We start from the raw sequence: 20,464 nt of genomic DNA, 5'->3' as shown, positions 1-20,464 counted from the left end.
TTACGCTTCGGGAGCAGGGTCTGACGAGTGGGCAGTGCGGGGTCTCCGGCTGCCCAGGGACCTCAGGAGGGCACACAGGCAGAGCATCCTGCCACAGCTGGCACCTGCCTGCCGGCACAGCATCCTCTCTCATAGCTCACCCTTCCAGAGCAGAACCTAATCCACCCACCTCACGGACATGCCACATGGAGGCGGCACAGAGGTTCCCCAACTCAAACTTGTCTGTATTCCTTCCCTGTTATTTTGGGGAAAACGTTGCACTTACATTTCAGCGAGGACACAATCACTGAAGTAACAGTACAGAAGAGGGGATAAACATCACATATGTGCAAGGATCTCCCTTCATAGTCTGAACATTTTTGTAAACAGTCTGAATCACTATAAATGCCATCTTTATGACAGATCCTCACTTCCATGGGGAAAAATATCTAGCTAGAATCAGTCCCCCAAACTGCCCACTGCACACATTCTAGACTTCCTGTCCGATCCTAGAGGATTAACCCCCACCCCCAAAAGGGAAAGAGAAGGAAAATTCTAAAAGACCATTTTACCCTAACATCCTATTTGCTTTATCTCCCACCCCTCCTTGCTACATCACTGATTCCTGCAGAATTCTCAGAAATACAAATGTAATCCTTGCATTCAACTTTTGTGGAAATTCTAATGTCCAAGAGTAGATGGCAGAGCATGATGGGACACATGCTTCATGGTTTTAGAAAGGTATGTGCGAACACAGCCGCCCTCCCAGAAAGGCGAGGAGGAAGAGTTAAGAGGAGGGGTGCCTGGGATCTTTTGGGTTCCATTTCTGTGGACATCATATATATCCTGACCTCCCTTTCCTTCTGTCACTCAGCAGAGGCTGCCTCATTTTAGGCCTGGAGAGGCTTTCTTATGCAGAGACCCCCGCATTTCAGCATGCTGAGCAACATGAGCACACAGGGACTCCCAGGGCGGGGGGGGGGGGGGGGGGGAGACAGAGAAGACCACCAAAAACATTCACACTGGAGCCCCTGCCACACCCACTCAATCCCTGTCCACTCACACACGTTTTGTTTAATGCTTACAACAACCCCATTGATCAGCACTTTCAGAGAAGCAGAGGACTTACCCCAGACTCACCAGTCAAGGGCACAGTTGGGGCTCGACCCAGGTCAAAATGAGCCAGAGGCCCCCTCTCCGCAACCCCAGCGACCGGCCAAGTGTATGAGGGACACTACACTTGAGCCTCAGCTCAATTTATAAATAGCTCAGCCATGCTTGCTTACCAAGAATTTTTAAGTCTTAAGTGAAACACTTAAATATTTAATTATAACTTATTCTTAATGCTACTAAAAGGATTTTTCTCATTTATGGTTCAAAAAAATTTTTAACTGTTGTTTTAAAAAAGTAACCGTGAAAATTTTTCTAGCACACTCAGTAAAACGTGGTGCCTCTGTCAGAAGCAGACATGGACCCCCTGCCCTCTACTGAGCAGCACTCACCAGCGACAGGATTACAGGCTCTCACCAAACCAGCAGGAAACCTGTGCATTCTGTGTCACTTGTTTTAATTCTGTTTCAGGTTGAAAAGCTGAAGCTACCATCTCCAATTTAAACTTTTAAGCTATAATACCCAGCCCTACTTTTAAATGAAACATGTTCCTCTTACAGAAAATCTAATTTCACCCCCTGTGCTTCCAGTTCACAAACTCCAAAGAAACAGGATTCTGACAGCCTGGATTTACTTCACAGCTACATTCCAGAATCCTACCAGCATCTCCAATCCACTGTCCCAAGGGCTCCGAGCAGAAGGAAAACCTCAAAAACCCTTTCTACTCCAAAAATGCTACTTAGCACCTGAGAGGCCCCTTACCAGTGCTTCTCAGGCACTCAGCTGAAGAGGTGATTAAAAACATAACAACCATCGAACAAACAAGTGGCTATCACCACTGTGTCTCATGTAACATGTGCCCAGAACAAGCTGACCCACAGAAGACCCCAAGGGGTCCTTTCCCCAAAGGTAAGAGTGTTTGAGGGAGCGTACCTGTGCTCTGTGAGAACATTCACTGCAGATGGGTGGTTGGCACAATATGCAAGGTATAAGGTTTTCATTTGTGGCATCAGATTTAAAAAGCATCCTCCAACTCTCTGCTGAGCTTCTGGCAACCTAGAGACATGCAACACAAGGGAAATCATTCTGAATTTTATAGACAGAAGGGAAATTGCCAAACAACAAACCCAGAAAACTTGAAAGACCTCCTTGAATACTGTGTCTATGAAAACAAAAGATACAAATGCCAGAATGTAAGTGCTCAGAGCAGCAACCCAGCAGGGAGAAGTCCCCACCCCGAGAGCTCCTCTGCTATAAAGCAGCACACAGGCCCCCTTCCTCTTCTCCAGTATCCGGCTGCCATGACCCACAAACTGAGGTTTCAGGCAGTTGAGACAGAGATCATGAACCCTTCAGTTTGCTATAAAAGGAGAATTATGAATGTCATCACTTGGCTGGAGAGGTCTGCTACTGAAGCAGCACAGAGACAGACACGTACGCATGGGTGCACAGCAAAACCACTACAGCCCTCCTTCCTTTTAGGCACAAAGCTAGACCAAGCCCACCCAGACCCCTTTCCTCCCTTCTCAAAGCCTGGCCACGACAGCTGCTGAGCCTCCAACAGACATCAGAACCGAAAGGGAGACGTCAGCACTAACTATGGAAGCAGAACAGCAATAGATGATGGATGAATGGTCCTACCTTGGTGACACATCAGGCTTCAAGCTCGAGGCCATGCCTCGAGTTCTATCACATGGGTTACAACCACATTATTCCTATCAAATGGACTCTCCTGCAGGTACACGAACTTTGGACAAAAGATAAAACCAACTGTCTAAAGGCAGCAGAGGGCCAGAGAGGAAGATTCTGCAGACGCTGGCATTTGGAGGAGGAAAGGACACAGTTCTCTACACTCTGGGGCCAAGGGCTGGGCCACGTTGAGCAAAGAGGCCCCAAGGCCTCTTGGGTTGAACCACAGAGTTCGGTTCAACCCAAACTGCTGGGATGTCGAGGGTAAATCTTAGGACTATGCACCTGAGTTCTGTAGCAATCTGTCAACTTTCAGAATATTCATGGTAAAAGTTCTGTGGCAATCTGTCAACTTTCAGAATATTCATGGTAAAAGATAAGGGGAATGGTTAATAAGAAAACCAAGTCTCAAATCTTCCATTCCACCACAGAAAAACCCAGTATCTAACCCCAACACACTGTGCCCTTGAGGAACTTCACCGAAACAATACCTAAGTCATATCGAAGTCTGAGATGACGCCAAGGCCTGAAGCCTGACAAGATTTTGGACTCTCAGCCGCTGGGTGCCCGCCCTGGATTTCAGGTTTCACATCCATACATCTGCAGTACAAGCCTGAGGGGAGGCTCCTAATAGGTGCTGCAAATGTACTATGTAAATACTAATTTATTTAGTCCACGTTGTTCATAGCCATTATGCATGTACCACTTCGTGCATGCTGAGGCTGGCCTCTTGCAAAGATCCCACATTGCTGGCAAATGAGCTACATTCACCAAAAAGAAGGTAATTTTCAAATGATTATTTTCATGACCCTGTAATTAATGCCGCTTTATACAAACCAAAAATGCCACAAAAGGAAACGTAATGTAAATTTTTTGAAAGCCAGTACTTCCTATGTCCTTCAGCTTTCCTTCTGGTATAAAGTACCTGGAGGAAACCCTGAACCTGCTTTGAGCACAGCCAGCCATCAGCCTGGGGCACAGAGGGCCCAACAGCCCTCACCACTTCCGAGACTGAGAAAGACAAAAAAGCTACAGAAAGGAAAAACCAGAGACCAACCAGATTCCAAGAGAAAAAGTTTTCTGGTTCCGTTGAGTACAGAAACAGAATTTAAAAATAAGAAGTATCCCCTTCCCTATCAAGTCCAACAGGTAAAATAAACATCCAGCATCACCTGGGGGCCTACTGCCTAGCAAGTTTTTGTGTGCATTAGGATACCCAGGATACCTTCAGTAGGTCTGATGGTAACCAAGAACAAAATAGTCAGACACACACACACACACAAGTCAAGGGCATAGCCAATCATTGAGAACACACCTCCTCACTTCCCAAAAACTCCCATGGAAAAGGCAAAAGCAAATACGAAACATCACAGTAGCACATTATAGACATAGTGCTTCACAATCCCTCCACTTGTGGAGAGCCACCACCACGTGCACAAAGAGCCCACCTGCACACCATCTTCCTACTCAGAACATCTTCATATCCCCTACACCCCCGCCCAACACCTTAAAATTTCCTACTCCTGGCAAGCCCCTCTCCTTTCTCTACAGAAGGAGGAGATCCCTACCCCAAATACCCCAACTATTAAACACTGGACAAATACACAGCTTTTACTATAAAAGCTGATACACCAAAAAGAATCAAAATAGCAGTTTTTCCATTAGAAAGGTAAATTCTAAAATTACAATACATTTGTTTCTTTAAATACCAGTTGTACTAACCTGAAGTTTGCAAATTTTTAGTATCTTACTTACTTGGTGCATTCTTCTAAAGACTGTACAAGCATTTGCTGGAAAGAACATATTTCTTCTAGATTTCCCATTAAATATGAAGTGTTTGCTGAACTTAACCTAGAACCAAGAAAAATAATAGTAAAAGCATGTAGTTTCACTTTCCTCTACCACCCCAATGCCCAATTAGAGGCTCCGCCTACTAAAAAACCTTGCATCTAAAACAAATTGTTACACCGAATTCTGCTCCAGCATTTCATCCTCTATTCTTGGAAAACCTGAGCAAACAGCCTAGGTGTTGACCATGTTGCCGTTAACACAATTTATCATCCAACTTACTTCTCACTGGTCTGCAAAGGCCGTAGATAGGTTGAAAGCACAGTCTGAAGTTCTTTAGAATATTCATTTTCTGTTTCCAAAATATTCTGTAGCACCTACAACAAACAATGAATAGCATTATTCACCATTAAGATTAGGAGCTTTAGAAAGTTCATCACTGTCCAAATTCATGTTGCTTCTACATAATACCGATGCATTCAATATCCCTATTAACTCTGAAAACCCATGCAATGGATTCTTACAGCCACACAACTTCTTACCACCAAGCACAGGCGACAAAAGGAATACCTAGAACAAGGTTAGGATGAATTCCATCGCCATAAAAGTAATGCCCAGTCTGTTCAGATACAAAGGAGGAACCACTGGTAATCCCAACAGCAGGCACACACAGATCAATCTCTAACACTGTGTCGTACATAAAAAGCCAGCCATTCACAGAAAGGACATGACGACATGCCTGCCCCAACTATAGTTACGTCCAAGAATAGGCAAAACTAATCCAGGAGGGCAGAAAGCAGAAGATAGGTATGGAGTGACAATGGGAAAGGGCCCTAAATTTTGAGAGTGAAACACATGGTCTATATGGTAATTTGAGTAGTTGTTATAAACACACTTTTCACAACTCACTGAACTGTACCCTTAAAATCCAAGTGTTCTAACATAGGCAAAGTATATTTCAATTTAAAAAAAAAATCAGGTTTACTCTTTAGATTGAGCCTAGCAAACGTAAATCATTTTCATTAGAGAACAATGGTTTCAGATCATCATACGTGCATTTGTTAAAAATTAAAAGTCCACCAGTATAAAACCCTTAAATAGCCACTAGTTTAAGGAAACAGTGATAAATCAACCTTAAAAGGTTTCCTGATACCCTATTTTAGTACAGCAAATTCCGTAAAAATCCGTTTACAGCTCCTAAAAAGATAAAAAGTACAAACCAGCTAAACTAAAAAATAAGCCTCTTTCCATCAGCAATGGCCAAGAGCAGAGGCCCCTCCCGGGGCGGGGCAGCACCAACAACCACAGGCAGAGCCGGTGGGGCCCAGATGCAATGGCAGGCGCAGAACCACCATCAAAGTAGCCCACACTACACCCCCAGCACCCAGGGATGTGCTCTACATGTAGCAGTGCCATGTGTCTCATCCACGTGTGGTCATCCTCACCAAAACTATTGCTCTCACCCACTCTGCTTCAGTCTTTTCCTCCATAAGTTTCATAAGCAGAGCCCGCATGTGCCATGGGCACCTAGATCTGATGGTGCACAGCCCCTCACAGCTCCCTCTTGTTGCCAGGCTGAGGACAGGCATCTGGGCTCTCATGCATCCCAAAGTAAAGAAGGAACACAAACACCTTCCTCAACCACCTTCCTCCTGTCAGCACACCAGCACTGCCTTTAACCAAAAGACCATGCCCCACAGATTTTCTAAACACCCACAACATGCACTATGATGTGCTACTTGTCCTCCAAAAATCAAACATCCTCCACCACGCAGAGTTGTACAAAACACAAACACACACACTCCGTCCTCTCCCCAGTGTGATCATTAAAACAAGCATGCTTAAACATTTAAGAAAAACTGTTAAGCTAAATTCAGATTTCAACATCGGTAACACGGGTACAACATGGATTCTTGGTCTGCTCACTGTGTGTTCTGTGTACTCTGAGAAGAGCACAGTCCTTCACAAGCAAACTTACACACTACGCTATCTCAGATGAAGAGAATCCATCGCTTTCACTGTGACACAGCTCTGGTTTCGCCCCTGAATGAGGCTATTCATGCCAGAGTCGGGGAGCGAGCCAGAGGGCGGAGGGGCCGCTCCGGGAGTTCATTCCTTTGTGGGAAAATCTGGGTGCTGGTCCCAGGATCACAATGTCTCTCTTCGAAGAAACGGTTACTGGACACAAATGTCAAAGAAATGGTGGACAGAGAACATACTATGACACCAGCCACTATACCAGAAAATTATACATTAAACAGGATCTTATCCTTTAAAAGTAACATGAAGCCAAGTATAATAGTCCTTGAACTGAGAAAAAAAAATCAAAAATTAAATCTGCCACAGATGAAGATGGAAAGTCTTCAATGTTCGATTAAATGGATTTCAGGTGTTATGAATATTACGGTTACAAATATTACGAACTATTAGCAGTGCTGCTTAGAGCATGCTTGAAAACCCATGCACCTTTTATAAAATGAGAGGAAATAAGTACAAGCAAACATCAGTAGAATGAGTGGAGGATAAAATGGCATTTCCTCCATCACAGCATTAAGCATAATAGTATGCACACATAAAAGCCTTCCATAAGAATGTACCAGAAACAATCCCAAAGAATCCTCTACCAGAAAGCTACATTAAGGCAGTTAAACTGTTTAATCTCAACTAGTAGTCACAAACATGCTTTTCAAGTAAGTGCTAAAGACAAGTTGTATTAACCCTCCCATTCAAACGATCCAAGTTACACTTAGTTTTTCCACCAACACTCAACCAGACTTGGCTGAGTCCGTCCTGCTGATGCCAGGAGCCGCACGCACCAACCCCCTTCTCCCCCTCCAGCCCCCCCCCCCCCAACTCATCAGCACCTGTCTCCCCCTTCTGGACTTGTGCACGCTCTGGCTGCTGCAGGACCCCATGTGACTCCCCAGTCAGGCTGCAGAGCTCCATCACACAAAAGCTGGCCCCAGAGAACGTGTGCAGGTTTCACAGCAAGAGCAGCCTGTGCTCCCCGGCCGTGAAGAGTGGCAGGGCTCAGCCAGCACCAGCTCCCCCTCAGGCATGAGGCGTGGAGCCTGGTCCAGTCAAACAATGGGGCCACACAGGAGGACATCAGGCCAGCCACACAGACAATCCCTGAACTGTCAGCCGTTATAGCAAAGCAAAACAAAGCTCCACTGGCTTCATTACCTTGTAGACACACAGAAACTCACTTTATTACCACCACCCTTGATTCAAGGAGCACTTAGTATCACCGATTTTACAAAAGTTGCAACTTTCACCGCATAAATTTTGGTAGGTTTCATATTTTAGGTCACTGAGTCCTTTAAAAATATATAACTGAGTTACAGAAGAAATGTAATATTTTCTTAGAGATTTAATTATGATGAAAAATCATCATAAACAAAAACCAACTTATAAAAACTTTACCCTGGTTTGGTCTTGAGCATGTCCCTGAGACAGTAACAAGACAGTAGCAAATAACCACCCTCCTCTGCCCTCACCACATCGGGGCCCCATACACAAGGAAATAAATCACCCCTGCCCGTTTCCTCCCAACCCAGTCTATTCAACTGTACTCACATTTTCAAAAACCAGATGTTAGCAGAAGATGTGAGCCCCTGGGAAAGGAGAGGAAGGAAGAGCCTGGCCTCGCTGCTGGAGGGCCCAATTCCAAACCCCCTTCCCCTGGCCCCACAACCCTCAGCCCTCAGGACACAGAAGCACAACCCCACCCACTCGCACTGGTAATGACTGACTGAAGTGAGCTTGCTTGTGTCTGTATGTTCTTAGTAACCAACTCTCAAGAGAGTTTGGAGAGGCCATGTCAAAGTTTAACGTTATTGTGCCTTTTGAAAGATGCTCTATTACTGTATTTCTAAATTTGGGGATTCACAAGGTCTTAGGACAGATTTCTTCCAAATGTTAACGGTTTACTATGCAACAGTTCCAGCCAAAGCACCAGGTGGCCTGGGATACAAGTCAGTGCCAGAAGCCGGCCTGAGTACACAGAGACATGTGCGACCACACCGGGACGAGTGAAAAGCCAGCCATGGGTGCTGGCAGACCCAGGCTCTGCCTGGGACTGCACCGGTCTATGGGTCTGTTTAGAAAAGCTGGTATGGGGGAGCGGGAAGGGGGGACGGACTTCACAGACTGTGACACTGGAGACTATCAGCCCCCAATGTAAGGTAGAAGAAATCTTACAAACCACTAACCGCAGCCTTCCATCCCAGACCTGGAGTTCTACATGGTGCTGCTCCTGACAAAACTCCAGCAGTCATGGGGAAAGGACTGAAAAGCAATCTTGGTTAAGCGCGTGGCTCATCTTGAAGCAAAGAAAAAAGCAGGACACTAGGGCTTGGGGGTCTGTGCTGGGCTACGTCAGCTGAAGATGCTGGGCCAAAGATCTCCAGTCTCCCCATGGCCCAGAAGGCAGAGGCTCCAGGCAATACAAGGAGTCAAGAGGAAAGAGACGCACTCTTCTCTGGAGCACAAAGGTCCACGGAGGCTGCTACAGCACTTTATGAAAAGTGCACACCTACAACGGTACATTTATTAAAACTAATGATTCCTACATATCGTAACTGCAATGTTTCCAAGGCAAAAGCTACCCTGCCTCTTCACTGACCCCTGGCATGGGAAGAAGTAGCTCTCTACCACTGTTCCTATAGATGAAGAATACCAGCATACGGCCCTCAATAATAGCGTTTGCTAGAACCCAAGAAATGAGCCAATACCACTGAACATGTGAGGTCATGAGGACCTGTCTTCCCAGGTGGACATATTTAAGAAACCTTCTGTAAGAATGACTGAGGAAACTTCTCATCCCCCACCCCCCCAAAAAAAAAAACTCCAGATCGTCCCTTCTCTCTGGGGGCATCCAGCTTCTACAACACAGGTTCCTTCTCTGAGCTCCACTGGAAAGTGGGGTTACCAACCTGCAGGTGCAGCTAATATGCTTTCACTGCTAAAATCCACCAAGCTCAGGCACGTCACAAATGTGTTACCTTTAATCACACGTTCCTGTCACCCGTGACTGTAGCTCTCCCCAGGTTAACCCTCAAATGGGATGCCTATTGGCAAACACAACAGCACAGTGACTTCAAGGATGCCTAAGGCCCCAATTGTTTCTATGTGTGCTCCAGAAAAACCCCAAAAACCTCCTCAAGGCCCATGCAGACAGCCAGGGGCTTCTCCCAGTGACAGGCACACAGACACAACACACAGGCCTGCACCCCCAAGCTCTGCCACGCAAAGCAAGGGCTCTCCTGATCACGTGCAGATCTAGGACACTGAAAACTGATGTGTTTTCCCATTTGAAAACAGAGTTGACAGTGGTGGCTGGCTGTTACAAAAAATAATCAACTCTGTATTTGCAGGATCTGCATCTTCTTCCACTGTTGCTCTCAAGTCTGACACCCTGCTTTTGTCTCCAACAGCCTGGCCCCAATGCCAAAGCAGCCCTCCAAAGTCACTGAGGCTGGCATTATCAAGTGATGATGTCTGCCACTCCTGAGAAACCACTCTCTCTGGCACCCTTCTGTTAACAGTTCTACATCATTAAATCCTGTTATCTATATGGTTTCATATTCTGCTTACTGTACTTAAACATGTATTCCAAGTATTTTTTACAGATTCATGTGCATTTTTATTGATTATCAATGTATATGCCACTAGTTACTTAATCATTCTTGTGTTGCTACATATTTAGGTTGCTTGCATTTATCATTCTATTAATTCCCATTAAAACACTTTGCACAGGGGTACTGGGGGCTCAAGTCAGTTAAATGCCTGCTCTTGATTTCAGGTCAGGTTGTGATCTCACAGAGTCATGATCTCAGAGTCGAGGGATCCAGCCCAGCAATGGGCTCTGCACTCAGCAGGGAGTCTGCTTGGGACTCTGACTAACCCCCCTCTTACTCCTCCCTCTTCTCCCCTGTCCCCATTCTCTAAAATAAATCAACCCTTAAAAATAAAACCACCTTTGCATAAACATCATTGAACATATTTTAGGTTATTCCTCTGGGGTGGATTCCAAATAGAACTAGTAGATTATAGGGCTTGACTGTTTTCAGAATTCTATATATAGTTGCCACATTACTTTTGAGAAGCATTGTATGGATTTACATTTCCACCATTATCAGAGCTGAAAATTCTTTTTAAATCTCTGCTCACCAGTTACATAAAAAGTTGCCATCAGAATTTTTATGATAAGCTTAACCATACCACCAGAGTGCTATAATGTTTGTGTCCTCCCAGACTGCATGTTCTGGGCATCCTGAAATACCCCAGAGTGGTGGCACCTGGAGGTGGGGCCTTCAGGCAGTAGACATGAGGGGAGGAAGAGGCAGGCTCTGTCTCTCCACCATGTGAAAACTTGATGGAAGGCAGCCCTCTGTCAACCAGGAAGTCACTCAAAACCCCAAGCATGCTGGCACCCTAATCTCAGACTTCCAGTCTCCAGAACTGGGAGGAGTCTGTGGCACTGTTCCAGCAGTTTGAACTGATTCCAACACAACCATCGACATTTCCCATTTTACAATGTTCACATACTCTCATTTATCCACTAATCTTAATGTATATGCATGCCTTAATGAGCTCCTTAGTCGTTGAGGATAATCTTGTGTTGTTGTAACTGTTACTACAGTTCCAGTTAACTTGTAATTTGGTTTCTATTTTTCGAACGTAAAGAATTTATTAAATTTTTACAAAGCCTAATCAATTTTGGTATTTTTTCCTTTGTTTTCATTTTTTGCTTTTACGTTCTAAAAAGCCTCCTCTCCCCCCAATGCATTAACCAACCACATACAGAGCTGTGGCAGAGAATGGAAGCCCGTTTAAACACAATCTTTGAGCAATCCTTGGCTACATACTAAGCTCTGCAGCTCTGAGTATGAACAGTAGGAAGGTAAGCTTTCACACCAAGAACCCATCAATGACCGTGGGGGGAGATAAATTGCAGAGTTAGTCAGGAAACAAAAGCCAATTAACAACCAATCCTGGGACAAGGAGAGTTCAGAACCCAGAATTACTAGTGTCCAATTTTCAGTGAAAATTTATAAGATACACAAATTACCAAGAACATGTGACCCATGCACAAAACCCAGGCATTCTACAGCCATGGGCTGAAGGGCCCCAACACTGGGCTTAGCTGATAAAGACTTCACAAGAGTTGCTATAAATATGTTCCAGCAGGGACTTCCATTCTGCCTGTGTCTGCATGGAAATCATCACCTCCATCCGAACAGGTAAAAAGCTGAACAGACTGAAAAGAACTCTTACAACTCAGAGAACCCAACTTTAAAAACAGAAAGAGGGCAGGCCAGGTGGCTCAGCAGTTTAGCGCTGCCTTCAGCCCAGAGCGTGATCCTGGAGACCCAGGATCAAGCCCCATGTCGGGCTCCCTGCATGGAGCCTGCTTCTTCCTCTTCCTGTGTCTCTGCCTTTCTCTGTGTCTCTCATGAATAAATAAAATCTTTAAAAATAATAATAATAAAATGGAAAGAACAGATACTTTACAAAAGATATACAGATGGCAAATAAACATATGAAAAGATGCTCCACACCCTAAGTGCCAATTAAAACAGTGAGATAGCACTGCATACCTAGTACACCAGCAAAACCCAAACCACAGATACCACCAGAGGCAGTGAAGATGTCCACCAGGAATTCTCCACGGGAAGACAGAGTGGCAGCTTCTAATAGAAATAAACATACTCTTACCACACAACCCAACAATCACTCTCCTTGGTATTTACCCAAAGGAGCTGAAAACATGTCCACACAAAATCCTGTGCACATAAGCTTACAGCAGCTTTATTCATAATTGCCAACACTCGGAAGATGTCCTCCAGTAGGAGATGGATAAACTGGTCCATCCAGACAGTGGGTTACTATCACACTAGAATGAGAGCCATCAAGCCACCAGAGATGCTGATCATGGGGGAAAGCTGTGCACGTTTAAAGGCAGGATGTCCATGGGAAATCTCCATCACCCTCCCCACTTTACCGTGAACCTAAAACTGCTCTAATATAGTTAAGTCAATGACTCAAAGACAATCTGAATTTGACTATGAAAATAACCAAACAGGGACACCCGGGTGGCTCAGTCAGTTAAGCTTCCAACTCTTGGTTTTGGCTCAGGTCATGGTCTTAGAGTCCTGTGTCTGTTAGACTCCTCCACGCTCAGCAGGGGGCTGCTTCAGATTCTCCCCCTCTCCCCCTCCACCTCTCCCCTCCACGCACTTGCACTTGTTCTCAAATATTAAAAAAAAAAAAAAAAAATGCAAAATTTGAAATGAACTCAAATGGAAATTATGAACTGAAAATTCACTAGAGGGGCTCAACATTAGATTTAAGATGCCAAAGAATCAGCCAACAAACAGGACAATAGAGATTACTCACTCTGAAGAACAGAAAGACAGAAAGAAACAAAGGAGAGCTAACAGCACTTCAGAAACCAGTGGACACTATCACACTTAACATGTGCACAGTGGGAGTCCCATGAAGAGGAAACATGTGACATTCACCAGAATCACTTTTTACTTCTCAGTGTTTTTTGGCTTGCCTTGACCATCACACAGGAGCAGCAAATTATAGATCCATTCCACTCATGCCAGTGTCCTGTCTTAATTTCAATAAGCTTGTACCTCTACCTACAGCTCTCCACTGAGCCCACGCTAAGACCTGGTCTCTCGTGAATAATCTCTCCTCTTGTAGAACCTTCTCCAATCAGTGGAGCTGAAAATACCTATACTTCTTGTGAAATACCTAAGTTTCTTGTGAAACAAAACCACACGAGATAGAAAATGCTAAATGCATTATCTATTCTACTTTGCTCTGCATGTGGTATTCTGTTCTATATTTTACTTTATATCATGTATAAATACAAAATTCAAAAAAGAATTTATTCCTGGCTTAATCACTAACCAGTGTATATCTTGGATAATAAGTCCTTTAACCTCTAGAGCTTTCTGTGTTCTCCCCTAAAAAATGGGACTGCTATCCCCAGAGGTGATTTCTATGAATTCTGAGTTACGTCCATAACAACTGCAATTTTAACATGTGCTATTTACTAACACAACTTTATGTAAACAATTTGAATGGGGCTCTGGTCAAAGTGTTTTCCCATCATTCTGAATTACAGAGCAGATGACTCACAACAGCATGTGTGATATGAAGGCTCTTCCCCCCATATGAGCACAATTAAAAGAAGGAAATTAAAAACACACTGATTATGCTTCAAGTTGAAGAGAATTATAGGATATACAATGCAAAGGAACGGGTGCCTGGGTAGCTCAGTTGGTTAAGTGTTCAACTCTTAATCCTGGGGTTGGGAGACTGAAACCCGCATCAGGCCCCATGCCAAGCAGGGAGTCTGCTTGGGATTCCCTCTCGACCCTGCTGCCCCTCCCTGCCCCACTTATGCTCTAAATAAAATCTTTAAATATGTGTGTGTATAAAATGCAAAGGAAAACAACCTATCACAACTTCTAGAAAAGCACAGTTGCCTACTTGGACAACCTATCACAACTTCTAGAAAAGCACAGTTGCCTACTTGGACAAAATCCCTAATGGAAGCAAGATTACTAGAGAGATAAGAGAAATGCAGCAGGCACCAGTTGAGAGGGCACTAACTTGTTTCCTCTAACCATCATTTGGACAGAACCTCTAGGAGAAGCAGCTCCCTCTTCAGAACATCACTGTGGATTACGATTGGTACTCAGCACATGAAACCTTCCCCTGGAAAGAAACCAATGTTTTACAGAAGAACACAAGAGGAAAAGGCAGCTCCTCAAGCTCTCCTGCTGTGAAACCCTGAAGAACCACCAGACGACTTTTATTGTGGCTTTATGCATGAAGCCAAACATAGTACACTCTAAAAACCAAAGACCTCAGTAGAGCCATGTCCCAGGAACAAGCATCCAACAAAGAACCGAAGAGGACACCTGGAGAGCAGAGCACCACCAGGAAAGGGTACAGGCTGTGCTGTGGAGCCTGCAGCTCTGCCAGGGCAGAGTTGGGGTGGAAGTCTGCGATTGGAAGGAGCAGAGGAAACTAGGAAAAGGAAGTGGGAGAAGCAGAGACTGAGACTCGAGTGAATGACTGCTGGTGTTGGTCAGTACAAATAAAAGTGATCTGAGAGGGCGAAGGCATGGCACAAAGGCCACAGGACAGGAAATGTAGAAGTGAAATTGGCAGAGGCAGAAGAAGCTGGGGAGGCAGGGAAAGGAAGCAATGAACTGATCCTCATGATCCACCATGAGGTGCCAGCAAGGGGAAAACTGCTGCATTTCTGCCCACCACTACGTCCCACTGCCTTTGCCAGGGCCTGGTGCAGAGCACGGGCTGATCCGATGTATGTTAGGAGAACAAACCCTCCCAAGTTCACATGGTTCTGTAAGATCTGGAGTCAAGGGAAAATGGATGCTCAGCACGCTGAATACACAGACTCACAGGGCAGACTGCAGCAACAGACAAGCTGGCAGAAGGTCCCACATCCTCACCCTCTCCCACCAGAACCACAGACAGTGGAACACTCGGGATTCCTCATTGCAGTGCCAGACCGCGGCTGCTCCATGGCAAAGATGCACAGGCCTCACACCCGCAGATAGACAACCCTGATCAGGAAACCTTCCCTGGAACCAGGAGCAGGAAAGGCACCCAAAGTGCAGACCTTCCACAGAATGGAGATCAGTTCTATTTACAAAGTTTACTTTGCTGATTTATCACATTGATACATGTGAGCAATTTAAAAGGTTATCCCCAAAAACACACACACAAAAAAGAGTACCACTTGCTATTTCTGCAGTATATGCAACAGTTTAGGGACTAAGGGGGTTTAGACTAGACTTCACATCACAGGTATTTAAGTTCACAAACTGATCTTAAGTTTCAAAATGCAGTTTTAGATTCTCAAACACTCATCTTTACTATGTATGTGTAGATGTGCTCCTGTGATTCCACACTATTTGATACACATGTACATCAATCCCAAGAAAGACTTTCTATTAAGACACAAGTAAACTAGAAATAGCAATTGATCTAAAGTAATTACGATCCACTCTAAGTACAAGTAAAATGCCACTTGATGCCTGTAATATCTTTAAATCACATCATGTGCCTTTTTACAATCTTATCTTCGAAGACTTGAAATGGCATGAGGGAATATTACATTCTGTGACAAAAAAGGTACAATTCTACATTACATATTGAAACAAAAATATAAGATTCTAAAGCAAAGATAAGAAAATACACCAGAACATTAATGGTAGTTATAACTGCAGCCAATAATGGATGATTGTTATACCCTTCTACATGCTCTACGTAGTTTATCTATATGCTACACTGAAGAGTTTCAGAAATGTTTTTAAAAAAAAAAGTGATTCTTAAAACAGGTTTTGCAATTACTCACCACATTGTAATAGCTTTTGTTAATGGCAGTAGTGTCGAATCCTTTGGGAGGGCTCTTCAGTGCTCCTGACTTGGGAGAGACAGGCTTTTCTGAAATGAAAACATAACACAATTTTACAGACCATACTTGAGACCCCCTCACATACCATCCCCACACAGCCCAGAGCCAGGGGCCTCCAGTGAAACCACCAACCCACAGGGAAACCCAGACAGAGACCCATGTGTCTCTCCCTCACACTCTGCTCCGAGGTCAGGGAGCCAACATCCTCACAATCCGGACAGCACTCGTCCCATACTCCCTGTTCAGGCTCAACATCTCAGATGGTGCTCCATCATTGACAGTAGGTAAGAGAACAGTAGCAAAGTACACCTACAACTTTGTAGTAGTAAAAATAAAAAACTAGAAGAGAATCTGAGGCAATGGGGCAGATCGGTAACAATGTGAAAACATTGCCACCCCCAGTCTGGACTACACCTCAGCAATGTAGTACTCAGAACCCAAGTCTCTCTAAACAAGTAGGAGCCGGCTCAAAGAGATAAGGAGAAGTGAAGCCAGGCCAAGCAGGGGCCTTAAGACCTCAACTACAGAGAGACAACAGGGAACACAATCATGAGGATCACAAGGATCCAAGTATTTTTACTAGGCCCACATCCCATCAAGAGAGATTTATTTAGTGTAACAGGTATCAAAGCAGTGTCTGCTAACTAGAACACGGCTCTCAGGGTGGGTGTCCTCGTCAGCCACTGGTCCTCCAAGGATCCTGGGGCCGGTAGGGAGCGTGTCCTCAAGGATAGACTCTGCATAGTTGCCACCCACCTCCCCCACCATGTAAACTGACAACAATCTGTGCCTCTGGTGTGCTGGGCTCAGCATCCTTCCACCTGCCCACCCACACTCCCTACAGCACTTCTGCAAACAGTCCGGAAGCTTCAGGTCCCTAATTCCCACTGCCTGCCCAGTACTGCCACCTACCATTTTCCCAGTGACAGAAAGCCCAGATGCCAAACACACACAGACCAAGTGTGGCCGCCTCCTTCCTATGCAATTGTCCACCTGAACCCTCCTTCAACACCTGACTGTAAAGAGCTTCCGAATGGTTGAAAATAGGAATGCCTGGGTGGCTCACTGGTCGAGCATCTGCCTTTAGCTCAGGTCATGATTCTGGGGTCCTGTGATCAAGTCCCAAAAAGGGCTCCCCAGAGGGAGCCTGTCTCTCCCTCTGTGTCTCTCATGAATAAATAAAATCCTTTTAAAAAAACAGTTGAGGGGGATCCCTGGGTGGCTCAGTGGTTTGGTGCCTGCCTTTGGCCCGGGGCGCAGTCCTGGGGTCCTGGGATCAAGTGCCGCGTCGGGCTCCCGGCATGGAGCCTCTGCTTCTCCCTCTGCCTGTATCTCTGCCTCTCTCTCTCTCTCTCTCTCTATGCCTTTCATGAATAAATAAATAAAAATCTTTAAAAAAAAAAAAAAAGGTTGAAAATAAATAATAAAACAGGTGTTATTCCAGTTGAAAGAAATCTGCTCTCTGCCCACAGGATGGAAAACAGAACTCCATGAGAAGTGTTCCTTCTGAACCCATAAGAAATACCAATCTGTCCTAGCTCCCACATTCCTTCCTAGTCTTGCATCCACAGCTAGGTCTGTAACCATGGAAGAGAAAACTGACATGCTTTCACCTAAAGAGAAACAATGCTTTTCCATCTTTAAGACCCGTAATTTGGGGGACAAGTACAAATAGAAGTAAAGGGGAGAGCACTGTGGTCTATGCGGCAGCCATCAAGACCACAAATCGAGACCACAAATACCCACGTGCATGCTGTTACCTTCAGTCTGCTTGAAAGTATTTTAAAAATAAATAATTTGTCAACTGCCTCATTTCACTTAAGACACACCTCCCAAAACCTTAGATAACAGTATTTAATTAACTTACTAAGACAATTACAAGGAAAAAGCTTTTTCAGATGAAGTTTCAGGCTACTAACACTGTATAAAAATAAAAGGTAGGCAGAAGAGAGCCAGACACAGTAGTAGGCGGGGTCCAACCACAGGGTCTTTTGCCCCTTGCAAAAGGCTGTCCACAACTTTGCTAGCTACTGCACAGAACTTAACAGGGATCGGAGGGCTTGCGAACATCTCCCCAAAACTCATGTGCCATTCTCGACAGGGGGCTCTAAGGTAAGAAAGTTCAGCACAGAGCAGTCACACAGAAGAGCTGTGCCTGCTTGTAGTGCCACCAACCGCAAGGTGCCCCCCAAGTAAGGAAGCACGTTTGCCAGGAACACCTGATACACTCAGCTTGCAGGAGGCCGCCACTCCTAACCAGCTCACACTGCAGGGCTGAGGCAGCAGGCTTGGCAGGCTCCCCAATAAGAGCCCCACTGGGGCCTGCTGCTCCTCAAGCATCCCAGCGCCCAGGCCCTCAGGACAGCTGTGTCAGGAGGTTATCTGGTTAACCAAAGGAACTTCTGTGCAGCCAAAGGGAGCCTTCTAACACTTTCCTACCCCCAACCTCCAAAAAACAAAATCTACACAAAGTATGATATACCAAGAGAGAAATTATGGCCAATCATACCAAAAAACACACAAAGGAAACATTAGAAAATACTCAGCCTTCCCAGTATCCTTAAAACAACAAAAAAACACACACCACCCAACTCATTTGGGGCACACCCGATAGCTAAGAATTGATGCAACCTACTGTGACTGAGGGGCAGGGCAACAATGAGAATGCATTTAGTGCTGCCCTTCCAGGGGCCAGAGGATGCAGATCTTCCCTTTCTTGCAATAAACTAAAAATGCCAAAAACAAAACTTAAATATAAGTGTGCTAAATGAGAAAAGGGGGTGGGGAATCACTAGTGGCAATGGCAGGGAGGGCCCCTGGGGGCTGGGGTTGGAGCCAGCCCTTGAGGGCAGGGCAGAATAATGCAGAGACAAGGCATAGTCCTGGTCTGATCCAGACAAACAGGAGGATCTCTTGGTGACCCTTAGAGCTGACAATAAGAAGCCTAAAGCTCCTGAGCACCGATCCAGAGAAACAGCAAGGGTGGAGACTGGCTACTCAGGGGTGGGAGACACAGCCTGTGAGAAATCAAAACCCAGAGTCTGACCCTACTGCAGTGGGTGGTCCAAATCCACACCAAACCCCAGGGGCCCACCAGGATTTGCCTGGGGCAAGAAAAACTCTGGGAGCCCCTCAGGAAGCAAATGTTCCTCCTCTCTGTAAGAGTACTTACTTCCGTAAGCCAGGGTACAGAGGTAGATGTGTAACAAGAAAGTATGAGCTTATGAAGAACGGAGCCAAGAGTGGAAAGATACATATGCGAGGGAAATTAGTACCCAAGACCTAGAAACGGGGTACTCTAGGATTCTATGGAGTAGGTGTGTGTAAAACACCTGGAAAACAATGAACTATTCCTGGAAGTGAGCACTCTGGTCACTAAAATGAAACCCAATGGGCTGCTACCATCACAGGGGAGGGATACTGCTGACCAGAAACGTCCTGAGGAGTGTAAAACAAAACATTATAAAAAACAGATTGAAAGCCAGAGAGGGCAAAATAAGATATCTACTAGGATCTTCAGGAGACAATGAACAACAAGCAGGCAGCATTCCTAGAAAGAATGCTTTCCAGAATCAGAACCATGGATGAATGGAGGGCATGGCACCTTGAAGCAGCACTGAAGATGGGGACGCTTGAGGAGGCCCACACAGGAGGCCCCCCTTATCTGTGAGGCATACATTCTAAGACCCCAGAAAATGCCCGAAACCAAGAACATAGCATCCTCCACATGCTACAATTTTCCCTCTATGTACAGACCTACGATAAAGTTTGATTTGTAAGTTAGGCACAGTAGAAGATTAACAAAAGCCCTAACAATATAATCTAAGGAAGGTTACCCTGTCCCGTGCTCATCCAGCGCTCGGGGCTTGAGGGAATAAAATGCCCAGCTCTGTGTCAGCTACTACTCACCTCCTGACATATGTCACTGCTTCTGGACCCTGGCCAACCACAGGTACAGACCAGAATGAGGGGGTGCTACTGTAGCAACAGCCCTCGCCCCTGGCCTGAGGCAAAGACAGTCAGATATTTGACAATGCATGTGACTCCACTATCACAGGCTTTTCTTTTGTGACTATTTTTGGAGTGAGAATGCTTATTGAAGAGAAAAATCAGGAAAACTGATTTGAAAACTCCAGGTCCACCGTTGCCCCTTCATCTGTGATATAAGTGACCCAACAGAGCCTGCCAATTCTAATTCCTCTTCCTACCTTCTGCACGACAGCAGTCACCTCATCTACAAATCCCCACAACAGGTCATGTCACTCTGTGTGGGTTCATTCCACCATCAGCAGCTTCCTCGCTGCCACAGGGCCCTGGACCTGGATGGTGTCCTGTCCTGAGTCCTCCAAGCTCTCTCGCTGGTAACGCACTCGTAGGAAATGCTCAGGAACCCCCATGGGAAGATTTCTCTACCCCTGCTTTTCT

General features: G+C 45.3%; 1 protein-coding gene across 16 annotated transcripts in view; it reads right to left on the bottom strand.

The window, feature by feature from the left end:
* ARHGEF7 (Rho guanine nucleotide exchange factor 7) overlaps positions 1–20,464 on the bottom strand; it is a 123,501-nt gene that overhangs the window by 34,349 nt on the left and 68,688 nt on the right. For 15 of the 16 annotated variants that reach the window (XM_072761030.1, XM_072761033.1, XM_026008847.2 and 12 more), the window contains 4 exons: positions 15,980–16,068; positions 4,849–4,943; positions 4,534–4,629; positions 2,023–2,145 (listed from right to left, as the gene is read on the bottom strand). In XM_072761030.1, the coding sequence (XP_072617131.1) occupies positions 2,023–2,145; positions 4,534–4,629; positions 4,849–4,943; positions 15,980–16,068 (403 nt within the window). Of the gene's footprint in view, positions 1–2,022; positions 2,146–4,533; positions 4,630–4,848; positions 4,944–7,430; positions 7,688–15,979; positions 16,069–20,464 lie in introns of those variants that run through there. The other variant, XM_026008852.2, reaches the window with a different exon arrangement.

The sequence above is a fragment of the Vulpes vulpes genome, chromosome 6, assembly GCF_048418805.1.
Source record: "Vulpes vulpes isolate BD-2025 chromosome 6, VulVul3, whole genome shotgun sequence".
Classification (NCBI taxonomy): domain Eukaryota; kingdom Metazoa; phylum Chordata; class Mammalia; order Carnivora; family Canidae; genus Vulpes; species Vulpes vulpes.
The sequence above is the reverse complement of the archived record's forward strand: the minus strand, read 5'-3'. Positions and strand labels throughout refer to the sequence as shown.